At 34.7% G+C, this 22,840-nt stretch overlaps 1 protein-coding gene across 6 annotated transcripts in view; it reads left to right on the top strand.

The window, feature by feature from the left end:
* Positions 1-22,840, top strand: part of Rnf217 (ring finger protein 217) — a 129,126-nt gene that overhangs the window by 83,212 nt on the left and 23,074 nt on the right. For all 6 annotated transcript variants that reach the window (XR_013424904.1, XM_078019250.1, XM_078019251.1 and 3 more), the window contains one exon: positions 11,927-12,091. Coding sequence is in view for 5 of the 6 variants with exons in the window: in XM_078019250.1 (XP_077875376.1) it covers positions 11,927-12,091 (165 nt within the window). In the remaining variant the exon portion in view is untranslated. The remainder of the gene's footprint in view (positions 1-11,926; positions 12,092-22,840) is intronic.

Genomic DNA, 22,840 nt, shown 5'->3' with positions numbered 1-22,840 from the left:
TGAAAATGTGTGGTCTGGGGAGACTGATGCTAAGATGGCACTCTTGAGGATTTAATTAAAGATTTTTTTATTGACTTTAATCATGTTGAAAATTTATCTGGTAATACAGTTGGAAAGATAATCTTTATTAGAGTAGTACTCATTATCATTACCAATACCAAGTTAATACTAGGGATTTTTTTTAAACTCTGAGCTTGATATTGAGTTTCCTAGTGGTCCCAGTGAAAATCTCTTCTAACTCTTTAATGAAGGAAAATAATGTAAAATGTTATTCATTTTTTATTCAACAAATATAGAATACCAGTGTATGCTTGGCATTGTGCTAAGTTTAGGGGACACAAAAGTAAAGGTGACATTGTCCCTGCTTCATAAAATCTAATAAAGATGTGTTAGTCAGTTTTCTGTCAGTATAACAAGTAACTGAGATAGTTGACTTATAGAAAAAATGTTTATTTTGTCTCACAGTTTTGGAGGATTTAGTCCATGACTAACTGGGACTCTCCTTGTGATTAGGGAGCAAGAGAGAGCTAGGGGAAGGGACCAGGTCACACAATCTCCTTTGAAGGCACAGGCTCAGTGACCTGAAGACCTCCCACTAGTCCTCACCTCCTAAGGCTCTACCAACTCCTACTAGTGCCACTCCGGGAGCCAGCCTTTATTTACCATCCAGGGGATGCTTAAAAATCAAACTATAACAGAAGATAAAAGGAGACATATTCTCTAAAATGACACTTCACTGTGATTAGAAAAGAACAAATACCACCCCCACCACACACACACACACACACACACACACACACACACACCTATTCATATAGGGTGTTTGGGGACACTTGCAGGAAGCTGGGCACTAGGATGTCAGGAATAGCTTCGCTGAGGAGGTGGGGTCTGGGCAGAATGGAGAGCATTTCAGAGCTCAGAGCAAGGGGTGAGTAAGAGCTCAGGTGCAGAGGCTGAAGCCAGGCCCTAGGAGGCAGCTTTGCAGAGACAATGAGGAAAGAATAGTGAAGAGCAGTTTGGCAGGTAGATTAGAGCAGTCCTGTGGAGTCTTCCACACTATGCTCAGAAGTTTGAATTTAATTCCATGAGCATTACAAAAGATCATTGTGGCAGCATTCAGAGGCTGTCACAGGAGGCCAAGACTGAAGGCTGGGAAACCAAGGCAACAGCTGTGGGAGGAATCTTTGACTCATGGCCCTGACTATTGTAGAACTGCTTGGAGAGTTTTTAAGATGCACAGGTGCCCCCAGGCCTACCCCAGAACAATTGTCTTGCAAAGTTTTGAGCCTCACCAGGTGACTATTAGTCAGAAGAACAGGGAACATTTTCAGTAAATGAAGCAGAAAACTAATGAGGCTGTGGCAGTAGTTTTCATCCTTGTTATTACAGTAAATGGCAGGATGAAGTGGTTTCAAAGGCTGTTTGAAATCATCTCCATTTAAGGTAAGTTTTTGCCCATGTTTTGAGTCTTGGAAGCAGTGTTCTGTACATTATTCTTCCTGTGGCTTTGAGGGAACCCTGGTGTGGTTTAGCAAGTACCTTCTTCTGCCATTACAATGATGAGCTGGAGTATTCCTGAGTCAGTTAGAGCTTCTTAGTGACTAACTGGTCTTTGCAACTGCTTGACTCTCATGGTTAATATTTTTATTTCTGGTTTTTATGCAAGCTAGTGCCTTTTTGTTAGGAGAAACCTTTTGTTAATTTTCTGTAAGAAATGTCATTATTGACATTACAAAAATGTAAGACTAAAATAACTACCTTACAGTGATATTGACTACTGACTTGATATGAAATACTTTTTTTGTTACTATATGTCTTTATTTATTTACTTATATTCCAATTGTATGTTAATTGATTTTATCAGGAAACTTGAAGTTTTAAAAGTATTTGTTATTTTAGAACATAGGATATTTTACTTTTTTCTAAATTATGTTTAGAATTAGAGATAAGTGAGGTTATTTGTGATATTCAAAATGTACACATAATTGAACCAAAATGGGAATAATTGAATAATGGCAAAATGTATTGTTCTTATTAAATGAGTCAAAGGATCATTTAGAAACAATTACAGCAGCATAAAATGTTATAAGTCTTATTTCATCTGAAATCATCCTGTAATGAGCATTACTTATCACAGTGCACATGTATTGAGAATGAAATATGGAAAAACTGCAAATATAAAATCCTGTATGTGTATGATTTTTGAGTGAACCAAAGGTATCCTGATAACATTTCCCAATGATCATCCCCTGATATCTGTCAGTCAGTTATAGGTTAAGAAGAGAAGCAGGGGGCAAATGGATCAAGATATTAAATCTTGCAGATGCAATTGTTTATTTCTTATAAGCACAGGAAATGTAAAGTTGCTCTGGGAAGAAATTCAATACATAGTAAGTGATAATAAAGCATTTAAAATCCTCAGAGGGTAGTATGGCATAGAAATCTAAATATGTGTTAGTCAACTTTCTGTCATGTGGCAAAATACCTGAAATAATCAACTTACAAGGATATTTCAGGATTTCAGAGGATTCAGTTCTTGTTGGCTGACTTCATTGCTTTTGGGCCTCTGGCCATGCAGATATCATGGAGATGAATGGGTTGTAGAGCAAAGCTGCTCACCTTACAGAGGCCAGAGAGCATAGAGAGCAGGAGCCAGGATCCCAATGTGCCCTTCAAGGACTTAACTTCCTTTCCCTAGGCTCTCCCTCCTAAAGGTTCCACCACCTCCCATTAATGCCACAGGCTGCTGACCACTCCTTTAGCATATGGGCCTTTGGGAGACACTCCAGATCCAAGCTATAGCACAATGTAAAAAGAAACTATAAAGCCATTTCCAACCAAAGTAAAGTTACTACCAAATGTGGGGATAATTCCCCTTTTCTACATTGTACACAGTTATAGGTATGATTCAAACACTTCCTGGGTCTATGATGTGTACTGTTTTTAGTGTAACCTTTATATAGCATTTATCATCATTAAACTCTAAGCTCTACATTAACATGACCGGATTTATATGCCCATACCTGTCTGGATATTATAGGCAGGGAGGGCTCTGACTCCAGCAAACTCCTGTGATGTTCATGGTTAAAGTATAGTACTCTAAACTGGCACTAAGGTCTTTATTCTTTGTGGTGAACAGATGGACATCTTTCGTTTTGCTGTATTTTTTTTTAATTTTAATTCAGTTTCTCCAGTAATAGAACTCACTTCCAAACTGTTATAGCTTATCATAACTTCAAAAGTAGTGAATTCAAGTACTCAAATGCAACAAGCTGCATCCTAAGGCAACTGCCTTATGTTTATATCCTTAAGTGGGTTTTGTAACTGTTGATAAATCCCTTGTAATGTTTATCTCAGTTGTACTAGTGCTTTTGTTTTGTTTTGTTTTGTTTGGGGGCAGTGCTGGGGATGGAACTCAGGACCTTGCACATACTGAGCAAGAGCTCTGCCACTGAACTGTATCCCCAGCCCAGTGGTACTGCTTTTGAGTCACTGAGTTACAGTATCTTGTTCTAATGTTATTCTTTGAGCATTTATTATTGTTTTTTTTCCTGAAAATTTAGAAGCACTTAATATAGTAGGCTAAAGTTGTTTGGAAATGTTATGATTGAGTAAATGCTTCTCACATGAAGGTTGAGATCTAAAATATTATATTTGGGGATTTCATTTTCATACATAGCTCTTTGTAACGACCACTTGTTAATTATTGTGTAATCAGCAGATGGGAAAAGGTTGAACAGAGTACAATCAAGACGCAGTAACCAGAACTCATTTTCACATTCATTTATCCTTTGAAGCACTAATTCAGCAACCTCAGCTGGAAAAATTTCGAGTAATAGAGCTTTTCATTGTGTTCTGAACATTGTCAACTCATACTATATCAAATTAAACAAGTACATTCCTGAATTGAGAGATTTACATTGAGAGAACCTTGCCTCTGGTCAAATCCAATTTTATTCTTTCATTCATAATATTTATGTCTTCTCTCTGAAACTCACGTCATGATGCTAAAAGGTTTTATGATCCCATTTCTACAAGATTGACTTCAATTTCCAATTTGAAATTTAATTTCTAACCTAAATAGTTCCCAAAATTTATTAATGCAACACCAACTGCCCATCAACTTGGAAATACATTAGTAGTGGGAAAATTAAAAAAATTAAAATATAATTGTGACTGTTATATACTCATATGATGCTTAGAGACAGACATATTATGTTTATGTATCCAAAATTATGTATCCAAAGTGTTTCTCCATAGCAACTATCATCTGGGGTTTTATGGCATATATCTATGCCTATTGCTTTACTAGTCTCTAGGAGGCCAGGACCTGACTTGCTTCATTCCCTACTTCATTTTCATTCACTCTACATACAGTACCATGTCCTGTGGAGTATGCATTCCAAATACCTCTGTTGAAGGAACTAATAAATTGTCCAATGTGTGAATGACATTTGGAACTGTAATGAATGTAGATGGAAAATTCTGAGTGTCTAGGAGAAGAAAGGACGTGGAAGACTGGGAGGACTTCACTGAGGGGCAAACACACTAAGCCTTGAAATGCTGAATTGACCAAGGAGGAACATTGGGTGAGAGCACTGGTTTCAAACTAGATTTAAATTCTCAGCCTGCCACATACTAGCTCTGTAACGTTGAGTACCGTTTTCACATCTTCCAATGGGAACAGTAATGGTATCCATGTCCTAAGAGTATAGTAAGAACATAATGAAGTCACACATATAGAGTGCTTGGCATTGCGACTGACACATAAAGTGCTCAATGCATGCTAAAAATTATAATGCTCATTATCACTTAGGCAAGGGGAGCAAAATGAGCATCCCTGGCTATGGAGAAAAGAGTAAGGAGTCAAAATGAACAGAGATCAGTGCGCAGTGGGAATAAAGCAAGGAAGAAATTGTGTCTGGAGGAAGAAAGGTTTTGGGGAGTGGAAGAAGGTTTGGTTTGAGATATGCTCATGGTGTTAAGTTTGAAGACTTTGGGGGGGGGCATCAAGAAATAGATGTCATGAAACATTGTTCAGGAGTGACCTGATAGAAGTCATCAACCTTGAGGTGGAAGAGAAGGAATTTTGACAAGGAAGTCATGAAAATGAAGAGCATATGTTTTTCAGGGAAAGAACATTGATGGTTATTCTGTTGTTCTTCGTGGATGAGAGGGGAGGGTAGAGGGTTGCACAGGATTAAAAGCCACTAAGTTATTTCACTCAGGAGTTCACTGTGATAGGTGCAGTTCCAGGTTCCTTTCCCATCCCAAGCGTAGGCTGCTTTGCAGTGAGAGTTGAAGGTCATGCCTCTCCACACAGGAACATGGTGAAGGCAATTCTCTTTATGGTTTCCTTGAGGCAAAACTAATAATAATTCCTCCTGTTCTTCCCACAAATGTTAAGCAGAACCGTCATCATTTACACAAAGGAGCTGTGACTCATCGTAAGGTGGAAGAAAAGAACCAATAAAATATCCCGGAGAAACTCTCTCTGTTCTGACCTTATATCTTTAGCAGTCTTTTATTCTCTTACAATTACAAGCCCTCAGGGTAGAAATCACATTTTATAAAACTTCACAGATGTATTATTTCCTTGTGTAGTAAAAGAATTTTTCTAAGGGCTTTCAGAACACCATAGAGTCCATAGGTTGTCCTTAATTGGTGTGCTTTACAACGTGCTAAAGTTTTCTTTGGTAGAAATGATTTGAGAATTTCTTTTCATATATAGAGATGTGTAATGCTTGCCCATGAAAGTGTGATTAGTGTGCTCCTTTGCTCTTTTGTTTTTCCCTGACACCATCACTTTAAATTGACAGTGTTTACAAATTTGAGAATTGGACCATGATTCAGCTCTGCAAGGTCAGTCTAGTTTATGACACATGCTGATTTCTCTTGGTATTAATGCATCGTCCGTGTCAGAAACCGATAGTAAACAAGTGTAGTTTGTTAAATGATTGCTGCTGGCATAGATTTATGAGGGAGATAAAATGAGTCGTCTAGTCCACTTAAAGAGGCCAGTTAAACAAAAGGGGTGTTATACTCTTCCTTTGACAAAATGTCTAATGCCCAGCTCTGATGCCGGCCTACTAAATTTTATTAAAGTGCATTTCTCCCTTTAGTCACTAATGAGGTATTTTCTAACCTTGTTCTTTGTTTTACACACAAACTGGCCATGATATTTTCAGAGTTTTTGCTTGGGCTTCAACTTCTATCCATAGCTAAATGTTGGAATACATCTGATATTTTAGTCTATATCTGACTCTTAAAAAAAAAAATAGATAATTGTAATAATAAAGACCTATAGGTCCTACGTATTGGCCTACAATGTTGGGAACTACTGTTTTTGTTTTGTTTTGTTTTTTTGATTCATCTTGTTTTCCCTTGAGTCTTCAGCATAAGAGATAAGTGAAGAATCATTTCTCTCTGTTGACTAGCTGGAAAGGGAGTGAAGTTAGCCAGTCAGATTCTCATTATAAAATACTCAGAAGATGTTCTGGAAGAAGGTTGGTCTGTGCACTTTTTGTCTACTACCCTCTGTATTTCTACCTTTATGTAGAATCTGTAGGTGCTTAAAGATGATTCCAGGTGGAATGGTATGAACATTGACTCTCAATTTCAGGAGAGACACTGCAGAGAACCCCATACCCAAGTTCCAACGTGCTGTCCTGGAAGAGCATACCTCTCACTTAAAAATAAAAGCCAGGAGGGTGTATTATGCAATAAATAATGTGTTACATATGTAAATGGAGCTAGGAAAACAATATTGAGGGAGGTCTATAAGATTAATTATATAAGTATGCACTGTAACTTGATATACCTTATCTTGTCATATGTTACCCTGCATCGTTATGTGTGCTTTTGGTCCCCAAACTTTAGAAAAGTTTTTTTCTTTCCTTTTTTACTCCAATTTCAGCTGTGCTGTGAGACAATAACACAAGGGTTACTTGGCCACATCTGGTATCTCTTTTAAGGAACAGTGCCTTGTGGAGCCCATATATAACTGTGCTCCTATGCAGGGAGAGATCCCAGGTAGGCACTGGACTCCCAGGGAATAAGAGCAAGGCAGGAAGTTGAGCCCATTTTCCTGTGAGGGGACTCTCCTTTGATGGCTGCGCTTCGACTTTAGGATTTGATATTATAAAGGAGCAAATGGCTTCCTTACAGGTGTTTGAAGCTGTGCATCAAGACTCCTTTTCTCATCTCTGAAATACCCTACACTTCTTTCACGTCTTCTCCTGTACAGGAAATGGATCTTCAGTTCTTAAACTTTTTATAACTGTAAGATTTCCAAATCACTTACTGTATTGGTTAGTTTCTTTAGGAAATTAGCCTGATAGCTGTGATTTTTTTTTTTTAAATACTGAGGAATGGAATCCAGAGGCACTCTCTAGCTGAGCTACATCCCTTGCCCTTTGTATTTTTTTTTTTTTATTATTTTGAAACAGTTTGTAAGTGTTGAACTTAGGATCCTTCTACCTTAGCTCCAGTGCATTTGAGTTTCCAGGCTTGTAATGCCATGCCCAGTATGACACCTGTAATTTCTACATGGTTCATATAAGAAATTTCTGAATCACAATATATTTTGGCAGACAAGCCCAGACTGTAGGTACTTACTAGACCTTATTTATTGGACACTTCATCAAGGTTCAGAGGTGAGCTGGTAAAGTGATGTCTCTGTTCAGGCTACATTGGAACACTTTTTGTTTACAAGTGTGCCCTGAGACCTCTGAGTGGTGACTCATACTGCACCCTCTGCCCAATGTGTATTTTAATGTGTAAAAAGAGTTAGCACATTAATAAAAATATTTAGTAAACATCATCTGGGAATCTAAGAAATGGTAATGCCATCTCAGCTACTGTTTCTAAGTTAGAGATGTTGGTTTTTCTTTGAATTCATTTAATCCACTTTACAAATAACTTACCGAGGGTCCACCATATGTCAGAGGGTCTGTGTTACTTGACTCAGGAAATACAGAATGAATGTGACCCAGCTTTTGCCCTCAGTAAACTTGTAGACTCTTAAGGAGATTGCACATCTACCTGCCCAACGTAAATTCCCTAAGAGAGAACTGCATCTCATGGGGAGGAATAAGGAAGATATCTTAAAGTAAGAAAAATTATATTAGGATAAGATTACAGACACAGATTGTGTTAATTGTAGTCTTCCCAGTGATAGGAAGTAGAGATGTGCTGTTTCTTGTCCTGCCTCAATGAGTAAGGTTTGTTGAATGCACCACAGGAAGTGGGAAGGACAGGAAACCAGTCTCAGCAGTCACCCAGGGAGGCCTCATGGAGAAACAGATAGTTCTCTGGTGGTGTGAGAGCCCCTCTGTCATCTCACCACAGTCAATGCCTATTTCCTTCTCCAGTGATCTTCACTGTGGACACTCAGCTCCTCTCAATGGCAAAGGCAGCGTGTATATGTGTCCCCATTGCACTTCTCAGGAGAGAAAAAAAAAATCTGTTTTGGCTAATCTACATTCAACAATGAGCACCTCTGCTGGGCAAAGCTCATGGCAGCAGCCTCTTAGGCAGTTTGCCAATGTGCCAACCAGAGGATACATGTTTTTTGGCCTTTCCTGATTCAATAAATTGTGTACAGGACAACACCATGGATCACTTGGTATAGAAGAGTGTATTTCAGACTTCAGCATGCATATGAATCCCCTGAGGACCTTGTGGAAATGTGCACTCTTGATTCAGCGGTTCTGGGGTTTCAGGAATTCTCTGTTTCTAACAAGCTCTTAAGCAATGCTGATGTTGCCTCTTCTCCTGCTTCTGTATGAATATGACTATGCAGAAGGCAAGGCACTCCATGTGGCAGACTTGTGGTTGTGAGGTGACATTTCATGAGGGGAATAACTGTGAATAAAAGCGTGGAGGAAGGTGTGGTGTTGAGGTCTATATGTGTTTACATAAGGCCAATTTGGAATATAGTTAAGGTCAATAAGACGTCTTTAGACCAAAAAGTCAGTATTGAAACAATTCAGATGTAGTTTCTAAATACCAATGTTGTTTAGGTTGGCAGTTAGTCTTTTCATAATTTTAATCCAAAACATGGTAAGCAGCTGAGTATGAATTTTCCTTATTCATATTCACTTGAGAGCTTGCTGCATGACTCCTGTCAGTTTGTCAGTAGTTCTGTTTTGTTGGTGAGAAGGGTGGTAGGACATGCAGTAGGACTTATTTATCACAAGCAGTTGGGAGCCACCATGCCTGGTTTAGACACCAAGTGTCAGATTCCTTCATTCTGGTACCTTGGGAGAATTGCACACTTCTCATTATCTTTGTTGGAGATCCAAAGACATGAGTTCAACATCTGTTCACAAGGATCCTTGAACCATAATAATGTCTGATATTCATAGAATGAGTCCATTTCAAAGTTTTATTTCTACTCATTTCATAAATAAAATCTAAGACTGATTTAAAAACCAAAGAGGCCTTTTACACTTTTATTTAATGATACTAGAGCCCAGCAATTTCAAATCATGGATTATATCTAATAGAAGAGAACTGAATTAAGTATTCAATTCCTCCTGACATATTGGCAGGTACAGGAGGAAAAATGATGTCATTTTTTTTTCTTTGCATTTTATTCACTGTCTTCAGAAGGAAGGCTCCATTGATAGTGACATCTGTTCTTCAGTGTTCAATGGCATAAGGGAATAAACATAATATTTTATTTTCTGAAACACACCCATTTCAACTCATTCTTCTTTGAAAAATGACTTATTTTAATATTCGTGGTCAAAAAAGGCAAAAACAGTTATTTTAAATAACTGAATCATGAGATCTTTTTTTTCTATCCAAGGAAACTTCCAATTTTTATGAAAATCTTGAAAAGGATTTTCATAGTTCACCTTTCATTGGGATTCATGTAGAATTTTGAATTACTGAATAGTTTAACCACTTAACAATCTTTGACTACTATGTTTTAAGTTGTCAGTTATTAAAGAAGGAACACTGCTGAGTGTGAGCAAGTGTTTCTGCACAGTTAGAAAGTGCTGATTTTGGAGTCAGACAAATGTATATTTAAATCTCTTCTTAACACATACCTGCTATGTTACCTTCATACTTACTTTGTAGGATTATCTTGAAGATAAAAAAAATGTTGCATAATATTTCCGTTTAACAGAATTTTTTTAAAAAGACATGAAGATTTTTAATTTAATGACAAATTCTATTGTTTTATCCAAAGTTAAAAACAGAAGTACTTTTGCATTTTCACATTTGTGTAGGAAAGCATTATTTATTCTTGACGTAAGTGAAAACTTCAGTGCTTTGAGTTATAAACAGAAGAGCTGTGATTGTAATTGTCAGTTAATTTATGTAGTGGAATCTCCATTATCAAAACATGGTGATCCAAAGAAGTAAGTGGTGATATTGTGCACAGTTTACCAAAAGAAATTCAAATTTGGTCTTCAAAACATTAGTACATTCACCCATGTTGCAGTGTCCTGATATGCAGGAGCCTAGAGAAGAAAAGTTATAAATGTCATTCAAAGTGATTCATTTTCATCACTTTAGTTCATTCATTCAAAGTGATAATTCATTTTAATCAAATGAGGCTGGGGAAAGTCCATTATGTCTATATGAATATATATATATATATATATATATATATATATATATATATATATATATATATAATAAATACTCTGTGAGGGTGGTATACTCCACTGCCATTCAGGTAAAGGAAGACAGATAAAACATTTCCATGTCAAGTGGAAGACAAATATTTTCAATGAACATGTACACAGATGCTCATATACACCTCCACATAGTGAAAATATGAAGACCTCTTTTTTTATTTATATATGACAGTGGAATGCATTACAATTCTTATTACTCATATATAGCACAATTTTTCATCTCCGGTTGTATACGTAGTATATGCACAGCAATTCGTGTCTTCATACCTGTACTTTGGTAATAATGATCATCATATTCCACCATATTAATAATTCCATACCACCTCCCTTCCCCTCCAAATCCTCTGCCCTATTTGAAGTTTGTCTATTCCTCCCATGCTCCTGCTCCCTATCCCACTATTAATCAGCCTCCTTATATCAGAGAAAACATTCAGCATTTGGTTTGGGGGGATTGGCTAACTTCACTTGGCATTATCTTCTCTAACTCCATCCATTTACCTGGAAATACCATTATTTTTTCTCTTTTATTGCTGAGTAATATTCCATTGGTATATATGCTACATTTTTTTATCCATTCATCTGTTGAAGAGCATATAGTTTGGTTCCACAGTTTAGCTATTGTGAATTGTGCTGCTATAAACATTGATATGGCATGAAGACCTCTTTTTGATGGTTTCCTCAATACAAGCTACAGGGTCACTATATTGACACATTTTTAATTATTTTATTCTTTGCATTATTTTTATAGCTAGCCTTCCTTATATTGGAAGCAAACCAAGGGTACCCATTATTTTGGATGCTGCTTCACAGCAGATGGTTAGTATAGCAGTGTATTGGTTAGTGTGTTTTTCATGTGATGAAGTATCTGTGGGGCTTTGATTTCATAAAGTGAAGCAAGTCATTGTTATGAAGAGCAATGAAAAACCTGGGAAATTGATGGAAGGGAAAAGTGAGTTAAAGGGAGCAGAAGTGTCTGGATCTGGGGCATTGAGAACCATCAAGTTTTACTCGGTGCTTCCATCTGGAGATGTTCATAAAGGCAATTTGATTTCTACAACTTCCCAAGTGTTGAATTCCAGTGTGGTCTATGAACAGCCACATCATCTTTGCTAAAGCAATTCATTCCTCTTTTAATAACAGAATATTCATGTCTTATTCTTGTTGAAAAGGAGGCATTTTAAATTGTAACACTTTTGCTAACTTCCCAAGCACCTCCATTCTTGTTCTTTCAGTCTGTCTACTAGTACTTAATATTATTTTTCTTTGCACAGATCCAGTGCCCCACTTGCCAATTCATCTGGTGTTTCAAGTGCCACTCTCCTTGGCATGAAGGTGTTAACTGCAAGGAGTACAAAAAAGGAGACAAACTGTTGCGTCACTGGGCCAGCGAGATCGAGCATGGGCAGAGGAATGCCCAGAAGTGTCCAAAGTGCAAGGTGAGATGACCTTTTGGAAGAAAGGGAAGAAATGTGTACGTCTGAATGTAATTGAATAATATCCACGATATTGAAGTGAATCATATTTATGATTATCTGAACACAGGTATGGAGAAAGAGTATTTGCTGTTTCATTTTAGAAGAGAAATTATATCATGTCTTAAGCTTAACATTTTATATATAAACAAGGTATATTCTTATGAGTTATTATGTATTTGTATTACATTACAAAATTTAAGGAGACCACTTGAATTAATTTAAAACATCAAAATCTTTATTTTTTCTTTAAAAACTAAGAAGGAAAAGTTAATTTGGAAATGATATCAACGTATCATTTCTAGCTTGCCACACTACTGTAATCCCTACCCAATTAATTATGCAGGCTTTGAATCCTTACCGTCCTTTGCTTTTCTTGTCCTTTGGCCATTGCATATCACTTTAGGATTACTTTAAATTGATCATTTCATTTCTTTGTATATTTCTTGAGATAGACACTAATACTCAAAATCAAGACTTATGGATTTTATGAATCCCACTTTAATTTCCCTCTTATAATCTTTCAAGTAATCAAGAGTTAATAGACATTTGAGCTGAAACCTGGATACTGAAAGTTAGCCATGCGAATAGCAAGGGAAGATCCTCCTGAAGAGAGATCACCAAGTAAATTCAGCCAAAACAACAAACAAACAAACAAAAACAAAACAAAACAAAGGTTCTTATAAGATAGGGATCTGTTGAAGTGTTTTTTTTTAACTTACTTTAGAAAATTTTATGCATGTATATATGTACACTCTACCATATGTGGTTTTTATCTGTTGCCAAATTTACTTTTGGTTATCATATCCAAATTGAGCTTAATTTTCTTTTAAGAGTAACTCTGCAATTCCTTCTTTCCTGGAGACTTAGAACAGATAAGTGAAATTCAAATTATCAGAAATACTTAAAATTTTAATAATTGTGAATACAATTTGAAGTAGTAAAAGTATTTTATAAATCCTATTATTGAGAATAATACTACTATATGGATCTACTATTCCAAATTTACATACTGTTTTATAAATACCGTAAGTAAAATGTATAGCATGAAAAGATAATGTTGTATTTTTGGCAATTGGAAGAAATTTTGAAATAGTTTAATTGAACCAGCTTTGTAAAAAGTGATGTATAGAGATGTGTGAGCTAAAGTTTTGTCTGTTTTCCCTGTAGGAGGCAAATTCATTCAGTTATTTATTTATTTATTTAGGTCTATTTCAGCTCAGTGCATCGATTGTTCAGTACCCTTATATTTTTCATCCCATTGAAAAACAATTTAAAAGGAGGACCTTTTTCCTTTTTTCTTGCCTTTTGTGTTTATTTGAAGCTACTGCTCAGTTTTAAACCACAGGCTACTGGGAATTTGAGTGCTGTTAAGTCATTCTACTTAGCACTTTGCTCATAAGTATACTTTATATCTCCCTGGAAAACTATAAAAAACAATTTTCAGTCAGCAGTTCTGGGATTATTCTCTGAATGAACAATACTGCAGCATTATGCCTTGAGGAAATTCTGATTGAAATGAAGTCATACGCTTATGACTTTAATCCCTTGATCTAACATTAAATCGACCCTCATGTGTAAAAGAAAAAGGAATGAAACAAGGAATTTTCTGAGCACACTAATAACCTCCCACAGTTTTGACAAATATAGATAATCAGTTAAAAGAAAGCCTGCATGCTGATTCCCTCTTGTAGAAATAGCTCCATGGTCTGGGCTTTAAGAAGAATTACCTTTTAAATAGAAGAAAGGAAAAGAGCCAGGGAATTCATTTAAATGACTACATTGTAGCTGAGAACCTGTTTTCTGGTCAAATTCACATTTATGAAATTTATATTCATCTAATTCACGATTTATGACGTATTTTGAGTGCAAACTTTTTTTTTCTTTTAAGTGCAGCCTAAAAGATTTTGTTTATTCTGATTTTTGTTGTTGGACCTTAAAATTATGTTCCCCCCATGAAACATTTCTATATTTATGATAGAAATTGAGATAAAATTAATGAATTCATGTTTATTTTACTTGCTTAGGTTCTTTCCATAAATATCTCTCTTAAAATTTGTAAATATAAAAAAGGAAGATGGTAGGAGGGTTGGTAAAACAAAACTTTCATGTATTCTCTTCAGATGGACAAAGACATTGTTATTTATTTTCATATAAATGCTTTTAATATTAATAATCAAATATATGTAAAATTTTGTTGTGAGCAAAATATATTTATATTTTTGTACCCTGCTATAGGTATATTATGTTTAAATTCAAAATTGTAATGGATTTTTATTTTAAAATAATCATTTTATTTATAAAGGTTATAAAACATATGCTGGAAATTTGGGCAAAGAGGCAGAGTATTCAGTCCTGGACTTTAATCTACTCACTGTGTCAAATGGGGTTTTTGCCCCATTGGAATTACTTTTTGTAGTGTTTTATCTAAAATATGCCAATAATTTGATACATTAGTTTCTTCACTTAACAGCCCAAACAATTCTAAAGCCTTTTCCAAAACATTTCATTAACTGTGTAATATTTGTGTGAATATTTTACCTTTCTACACCACAGCTGGTTTAGGTTTGTGTCTGTATATAATGTGTTGATGATATTTATCTTGAATGTATCTTTTTTCCATGTTTTGAACCTCTAAAACATGCATAAAGGTAGAATTATTGGTTAAATATCAGTGCTTTTAGTTTTGGGCATGTACTGCCAATTTGCTTTCTAAAAGGAATGAAACAATTTGTAATTCTATGAGAAAAATTTTGAGGATTTGTTTCTGTGTGAACACTTCTTTAATTCTTTAAATTTAATAGTTTTAAAATGCATTGTTCTCACATTTTGCACTTTCTTATTTACTTATGAACTGAATATAAATATTCTTTTAAAATACAATATGTTTTGTAGTATATAATGCAACCTTTTTAAAGTTTTCTGTTCATATTCTTTGCCTATTTATGTGGCCTAGGTTGGGGCATAAATTTTATTATCAAATTATGTGAACTATTTATTTGAAAATGTTTTCTGGTGTATTTTATTTACATATTTTCCTTTTTTCTTTTTACTCAGATGATAGTGTTTTTTGTTTGTTTATTTCTTTTTTACTTGATAGTCCTTATTTCTAGGTTAATCCTTATCTTTAGGCTTGCATATATATTTTTGAAATTTTTTCAAATTTTTCTTTTACCATATATACCTTTCTCTTACCTTTTGGACACACACATATTTTTTTATATATTTACAAATCTTTCATACATATTTTTCTTCTAAACTTAATCATTTATTATTCATATGTTTGATTATAAAGGTCTGTTTTCTTCCTGTCTTTAAGCCATTTGATTTCCAAATATTTGAACTCTTTAATTGGCCCATAATTTATTTTCCTGATTATTATACATTGAGTACTGAAACTAGTTTTTCCATCTTGGAATGGTTATTAAATAATTCTCCTACCAACTGATTTGTAATTTCTTTCTAAGCACATTTTAAGTTTTGATACATAAGAGTCTCTTTTCTTAGCTACTTAATCTTACTGCTAATTTTTCATGAAATTTATGTATCCACACTGATGAATTTTAAATGATTATGCCTTTGTAAAATCTGCTCATTCGGCTGGAGTTGTGACTCAGAGGTAGAGCTTTCACCTAGCAGGCATGAGGCACTGGGTTTGATCCTCCACAACACATAAAAATAAAGATATTGTGTTCACCTATAACTACAAAATAGTTATTTAAAAATTGCCCATTCAAGCAGAGTTTGATTATCTAAAAATTCATTTAATTGATACTCTCAATAGAGTAACTCTTTTCTCTCCTTTACTTCTCCCATAATGAGATTTTTACCTTTTTCTAAAGTGGAAAGACCAATTTAATACTTGGTATAGTATTATTAAGAAATTAACCTGTGCTAAGAAGTCAAAATTAGTATTATAATTCATTTTTGACAGATAATAAGTTTTAAAAGTTTTTTTCTCACATTTATTAGAAAATTTATAAGTGTGGTTTTTTTCACATTAAGGTAAACATATACAAACATTTCTGGAATTTACCTATTTATAAAACATTTTATGAAAATTTTATGGTACTGTGTTAAGATCAACTTTGGTTAGCATCTTTATTTGAATGTCATTGCCTTCTAATACAGAATTTTCTTCAGTCAGTTATGAAATACCATTTGTTATCTTACAAATGATTTTTTATAAGATTCTTACTCTACAGAAAACCTATGCTAATATTGAGTTTCTTTTTTATTTAGTTATCAACAAAACTAAATCTAGTTTATGAAATTTAATGTTTAAAATAAATTTAAAGAAAGTAAGAAAATTAAATTTTGTTGAAAATATGAAATATCTTTTCATTTTTACACATAAAAAAATTCATTTTTAGACTATGTTTGATGAGATACTACAATCTGAGTTAGATGCACACCTAAAAATAACAGTAATATACAAGATAAAACTATAAATACCATGTTCATAGCTTCATACATACTTAAACTTTAGCTTTTAATTATTATCGGAGTTATTATTTGTTAGTAATTTTTTGTGTGTGTAATGGACAGTGAATGTAGGGGCGCTTAACCACTGAGCCATATCCCCAAACCTTTTAATATTTTAAATTTTAAGACAGGGTCTTACCAAGTTGCTTTGGGTCTCGATAAATTGCTGAGGCTGGCTTTGAATTGCAATCCTCCTGCCTCAGCCTCTCAAGCCACTGGGAATTTGGGCATATGCCACCATGCTTGATTGAATTTTTTTTTTAATTGTGGAAAATTCAATATTTTTTTAAATCATGGTAAAAATCATGTTCTATAATTTAGGCTTACTATTTTCAAATGCAAATATGATTTTTAAAAATTTGTATTTCATTTGAAAATTTAAAAAAATTCCTCAACTAAAGTGCACAGTCATTACAATTGTCTTTAAAATATATATATATGTTTTGGGTCCGGGAGATCTAACCCAGAGACACTTTACCACTGAGATACATCTCCATTCCTTTTTATTTTAAGACAGGATCTTACCAAACTGCTGAGGCTTGCCTCCAACTTGCTATTGTCCTGCCTCAACCTCCTGGGTCACTAGGATTACAGGTGTGTGTGCACCACCTGGCCCAGCCGTTTGTAGTTCTTTAAATGATAGAGTAATCTACCACTGACTAAACTAAAGGAAAGAAACAAAACAAGTATTTCATTGTTTCCTTTCCAGAAATGGCTGCCACATATAGTTTTATTGTTCAGCATACTTTTTAAGAGAAACTTTTAATGAATATTTATTATTAAATATGTCTCAGGTAGTAGCATATACCCATTGGATGTTTCTAAAGGTCTAATAGTATTGCCCAATATGATAACCATCATGAAAAATAAAAGCAGTTAGGAAACCTTCAAGAATGTGGGTAAGGAATCTTTAAGAATAGTTAATAAGGGCTGGGGCTGTAGCTCAGTGGCAGAGCACTTGCCTAGCACGGGTGAGGGCACTGGGTTCCATCCTCAGAACCACATAAAAATAAACAAATAAAATAAAGGCATTTTGTCCATACATAACTACAAAAGAAATAATTTTTAAAAAAAGAATGGTTAATAAGCCATCCATCTGACTCAAAAGGTTTACTATTAGCCAATTAGTATTGGTTATTCTCCAGTTAGCCAGATTTTGACATCTAGCATACCATGTTTTTCCCTATTGAAGTTTCAAATTGTTAAAACACCATTTTTCCAAAGGCCAGACTTCTGAAATCTCAATATATATTTTTAACACATGAACTTTTAAAATGCAAGTAAAAAATTTAGGCCCTTTTACCTGATTATGTGAGGCAAGCAAGAGTGTAAAGCAAGCAGGAAGTTACAGTCAAGAAACATTAAATATACAAAGAAAGCATTATACAAAGCAAGAATTATCGCTTCAAAAATATTTCTGAAGCAAATATCTCAATATGTCAACATAATTAAATATGGGTGGTGAGTCCCTATGTAGCTGTTACATTGTTATCTATATATTTTTTAAATGTTTGAAACAGTTCAATATTAAAAATAAAATCTAATCACGAAACAGGAGGTCCATAACATCACAGCTTTTCCAGAAATGTGGAGCTTACAGAAAGACAACTCTTTTGAGATTTGGCTGCTACACACACACACACACACACACATACACACACAGACACACACTTTTTTTCCATTCTTCCTTGGGTAAAGTTTAAGTGTTGCTTGGAATACTGAACTTACTAAACCAAGTTTAGGGTTAATGTTTCTCAGAACAGTTTGCTTTTTTATTGATTTGGGAAATTAAAAGGGAATTCATCAAATTCTCTTCTCCAAATTATCTTTTTTCTTAATGTCAGATTAAATAAATATTTATTTAAACATGTATGTAATGTGTTAGAAATGTAGTCACAATTGACTAGATTACCTGGAGTTAACCACCTTGATTTTCCTCTTATAAATAATTTCACATCTCTATGTAAAACATTTAACAAGACATTGAGTAGAGATCATTAATTAAGAAATTATACTTTTTTGGTTGGGGATGGTGTACTGGGAATTCAGGGGAGCATTATCATGGAGCCACGTCCCTAGCCCTTTTAATTTTTTTATTTTGACACTGGATCTCACTAAGTTGCTTAGGGCCTTACTGAATTGCTGAGGCTGGCTATGAACTCATGATCCTCCTGCTGTAGCTTCCTGTGTTGCTGGGATTATAGGTGTGTGCCACCACACCTTGCTAGGAAATTATACATTTTCTTAGGTCAGTATACAAGTAATGTGATTTATGAATTTAAATTAAGTTATTTATTTTATTCCAGGATCAACACGTTTCTGATTTCTAGGTGACAAGATAATCACTTTTCTGTTATTAAAAGAACATCCATGAGTGGGTTTAGCTTAGTGGTAGAGGACTTACCTAGCATATGGGAGGTCTTGGTTTCAAGTGTCAGAACCATTAAAAAAAGAAAGAAATGCCAAAATACTATTAGGGGTTGCCAAATTCTGATAAGCCATTTTTATTCCATGTTTATAAAATGTCCTTGTCCAGTGATCTTTTTTTAAGGTATTAGCACAGTAATAACACTGTTTAATACTTACTGACATTTACTGTATGTCTGTCTCTATTACAGTTATTATATTTTCCTCATCAGATCCTCAGGTGTGATAGTAAGATGCTGATTCCAGTATGCTCTCAAGATCTTAATCATTACTTGTCTTTTGATAAAATTTTGAGATATTATACAGTAAAAATAACATGAGAGCCTTAATAGTGTGTATAGTAGTCTAATTTAATTCTCAAAAGAAAGTTGTAAGGATAAAGTATTTACCACCATTCTAAGACATAGAGCCAGTTTCAGGTTGATTGAGTAACAACCCAAAAGAGGACTAAGGAAAATAAACTATGCTAATTCACAATTTATTGTGAATTTGCAACTAAGGGAAATTACTTGTAGAGATATTTCTCTTTAGATATTTTATCCTCTTAAGTCCTATAATAGGATGCTTTGGGCAAGAATATATTGATTCAGAGGAAATGATTAATTTTCTTCTGTTCACATAAGATTAACACAAAAGCTATGACTTTGGTCATTTATATCTGAGCCATAGCTATGTAGCTTGTGGTTACTGGGGAAAAGGTTGGCATATCCATGTTTGCTCTTATATATATCCTATAGTTCTTCAGTACTTTATTTACTACTGCAAAAGCACAGGGGCTGAGGGTAGCTTCCAAATAGTGCCACTCAGGAAATAAAATAGCTTCCACTGGATCACTGATTTACCATTTTTAATTTTTCATATTGCATGAAATATCTTAGTTTGGAGCAGTGGTTATTACTGCTATTTTCCCGGTGTGCCGAAGGGTGAACTGTAGACATGAGAATAGCCTGATTGTTTGACAGCAAATACTTCCTGGACTTAGATTGTGTTGCCTCTAATGCCCTATTTTTAATGCCAAAAAAATTAATGCTTATTTACTATCCCAAGATTTAAATATATAATGTGACCACCTGTTACATTTCCTTCAAAAGTCAGAAAACTCTCCTAGTTTGAATATAATATAGAAATAATTAAAATATTATAATATAATATATATCATTGTGTAAATACTTAGGTAACATAACATTAAAACAAATAATGATGCAATCAGATTTATACCTACCCATGCATTTAAGAAATCTTAAAGTGACATTCTATCGATACCTGTCCTTTGGATTTAACATTTTAACATATAGACAAAAAGAACATTTTTGTACATATATATGCATATTTATATGTATTTGTATTTATATGTGTATGTAGTTGAAGTACTGGAACTGTGTTTTGGGCTGATATATAAAATGGAGTTATGCTCTAAATGCAGTCAATCTTTCCTCATTTTATACAGTAATAGTGTGACAAAAAACTTCATTGTATTTGCAAACTATATAAACATTCTTTTGCGTTTATATGTAAAATAAAGTTAGGTTTCTAAGTTCAGATATTTTTCAAAAGATTTTCACCAACACAAATATCTAATGCATTTAAAAATTTTACAGAAAGAGTCTGATTCTTTACTGTGCAGGACATCCATAATGCCAACACTAGCCACCTGTGTGAGTTAATTATCCCCTGACTAAAAAGAAAAAGTAAAATCTGAAACATCTCCAGAGAGTTGAGTGTCCTGTTGAGTCTGTTATAGTTGATGAGGGCTTCTGAGAAGGATGAAGTCCAGTGAACCATGTCCACAAGGGAACATTTGAATTAAAAGCTACTTACTCATTTTCCCCTTGGAGTCTGATGGGGCCATTTTTTTTTTTTTTGCTAGGGGATCTTAAGCTCTCTTAGATAATGCATTCATTTCATTTCAAGTTTTAAGAGTTGCCGTCTCTGTCTATAGAGCAAATTCAAACAAGAATTCAAAACAGGGGCACTGGGGTGATTCAGTGGTATAGCACATGTTTTGCATGTGCAAGGCCTTAGGTTCTGGCACCAAAAAACAAACACCAATTAAAAAAACAAATACAAATTTTGCTGATGGCAGCAGTTGACATGTCGTAAAGTTTTAGGGAACTGTGGGAAAAGGTGTATATCCAAATACTATGCAGCATCTTCTCTGGGTTCTAATAGACTTCTCAAATGCAATAATAATCTTCTCCCCCAAATAGTTCTTCCCATAACTCCCCATCTCTCTAAATAACCATTTAATCTTCCAGCTGCTTGAGCCAAGAACTCTGTGTCATCTCTTTTATAACTCACTTCTAGTCAATCGATTATCAGATTGAAATTTATTCAGAGTTTGAACTCATACCAGGATTCCATCATCAACAGTCTGGGGCAAGACATCATCTTTCCCTTTCTAGGATTCTTACAATAGACTCCTAACTGTTTTCTCCCACTTTTCAATGTTCTTAACCCAGCACCCAAAATGAGGCTGTTTCATGTGAGACAGTTCACATCACCCCTCTGATCCCTCTGATTCAAACTTTGTGGTTCTCATCTTAAACAACGCAAATGCTAGTCCTATGACAACCATGTGACAGTTCACAGCCTGAACATGCTTCCACCCCATTACTCCTCTAGCTGCATGTACTTCCTTCTCCCTGCCACAGCCATGATGCCCTCCATGCATGCTTTAAAACATCTCAGGGTCTCTGCACTTGTTCTTCCCTCTGTCTAGACGTTCTTTCCCCCAGACATCTACATGGCTAGTTTGTTCACTTCACTGTCTTGGAGTAATATTCAGCTTCCTGATAAGGCTATATAATTTCAAACCTCCTCCCCTTCTTCAGTAGATAATATGGAGCTAAAATAAAGCACATGTCATATTACTTATCTGTAGCCCTCTATTTCTTACTGTTCTTTAAGGTAATGGATGTATTTTCAGCCATGAGAGTAAGAATTTTTTTTAATTAATTTTGTTCTCTTGAGAGATACTAAAGATACTTCTAGTGTTTATAGCACGTGTTGGGCACTCTGTAGCACTAAATAGATAATTATTGAATAAATGAATTTCATTTTTCATTCTTCCTCATATGGACTTCGAATGTGGATCCTTTATATGCTTTATAAGATGTGTTCCTTTTTCTCATGGATTCACAGAAGGGAGAGATTGTTGTTAGACTGACAAAGATTAAACACTATTGTATTTCAGTAGGGCTTTGCATAGGATAAGGATGATGACTTTGATTTTGCCTATTTGGCCTGGGAATGCCTACAAAGCATACAGATGTGTGTGACTAGCACACAGTTGCTGTTTGAGTCTGAAGCTTAGGAGCTAGGTCTATAGTGGAGATAAAGAAAAAAGATCCTGTGGAGGGGAGTCAAAGCCAGGTGAATGTGGAAGCAATCACCCAAGGAGATTGTGCAACATGATGCGTGTGGATGGGAATAAGGGATAGGTGAAGGGCTAGCAACCTGGGGGAGATCAGAAGAGAACCTGGAAAAACAATGTCACTAAAGCACAAGTCCATCAGAGGTCTGGAAAGGATAGTGATTGACTGATTAAATAATACTGGAAGCTGCAGTACAATAAAAATTACAAGTGTGTTCATTGAATTTTGGAGTTAGGAGATCCTAGATAATGCTTATTTATTATTTTAATAAATAGTAATTGAGAATATGCTGTATATTGAGACCAATGCAAGGACCTTTATTAAGGAGTGAAAAAGATATGCATGATCTGGGCCCTTGGAGATTTTCTTCCACCCATTGATTAAGTGGAATCTCTATGAAAATAAAAAAACTATATTCCACTTTTAT

This window comes from Ictidomys tridecemlineatus, chromosome 8 (assembly GCF_052094955.1).
Source record: "Ictidomys tridecemlineatus isolate mIctTri1 chromosome 8, mIctTri1.hap1, whole genome shotgun sequence".
Classification (NCBI taxonomy): domain Eukaryota; kingdom Metazoa; phylum Chordata; class Mammalia; order Rodentia; family Sciuridae; genus Ictidomys; species Ictidomys tridecemlineatus.
Note: the sequence above shows the minus strand (reverse complement) of the source record. Positions and strands in the feature narration are given on the sequence as shown.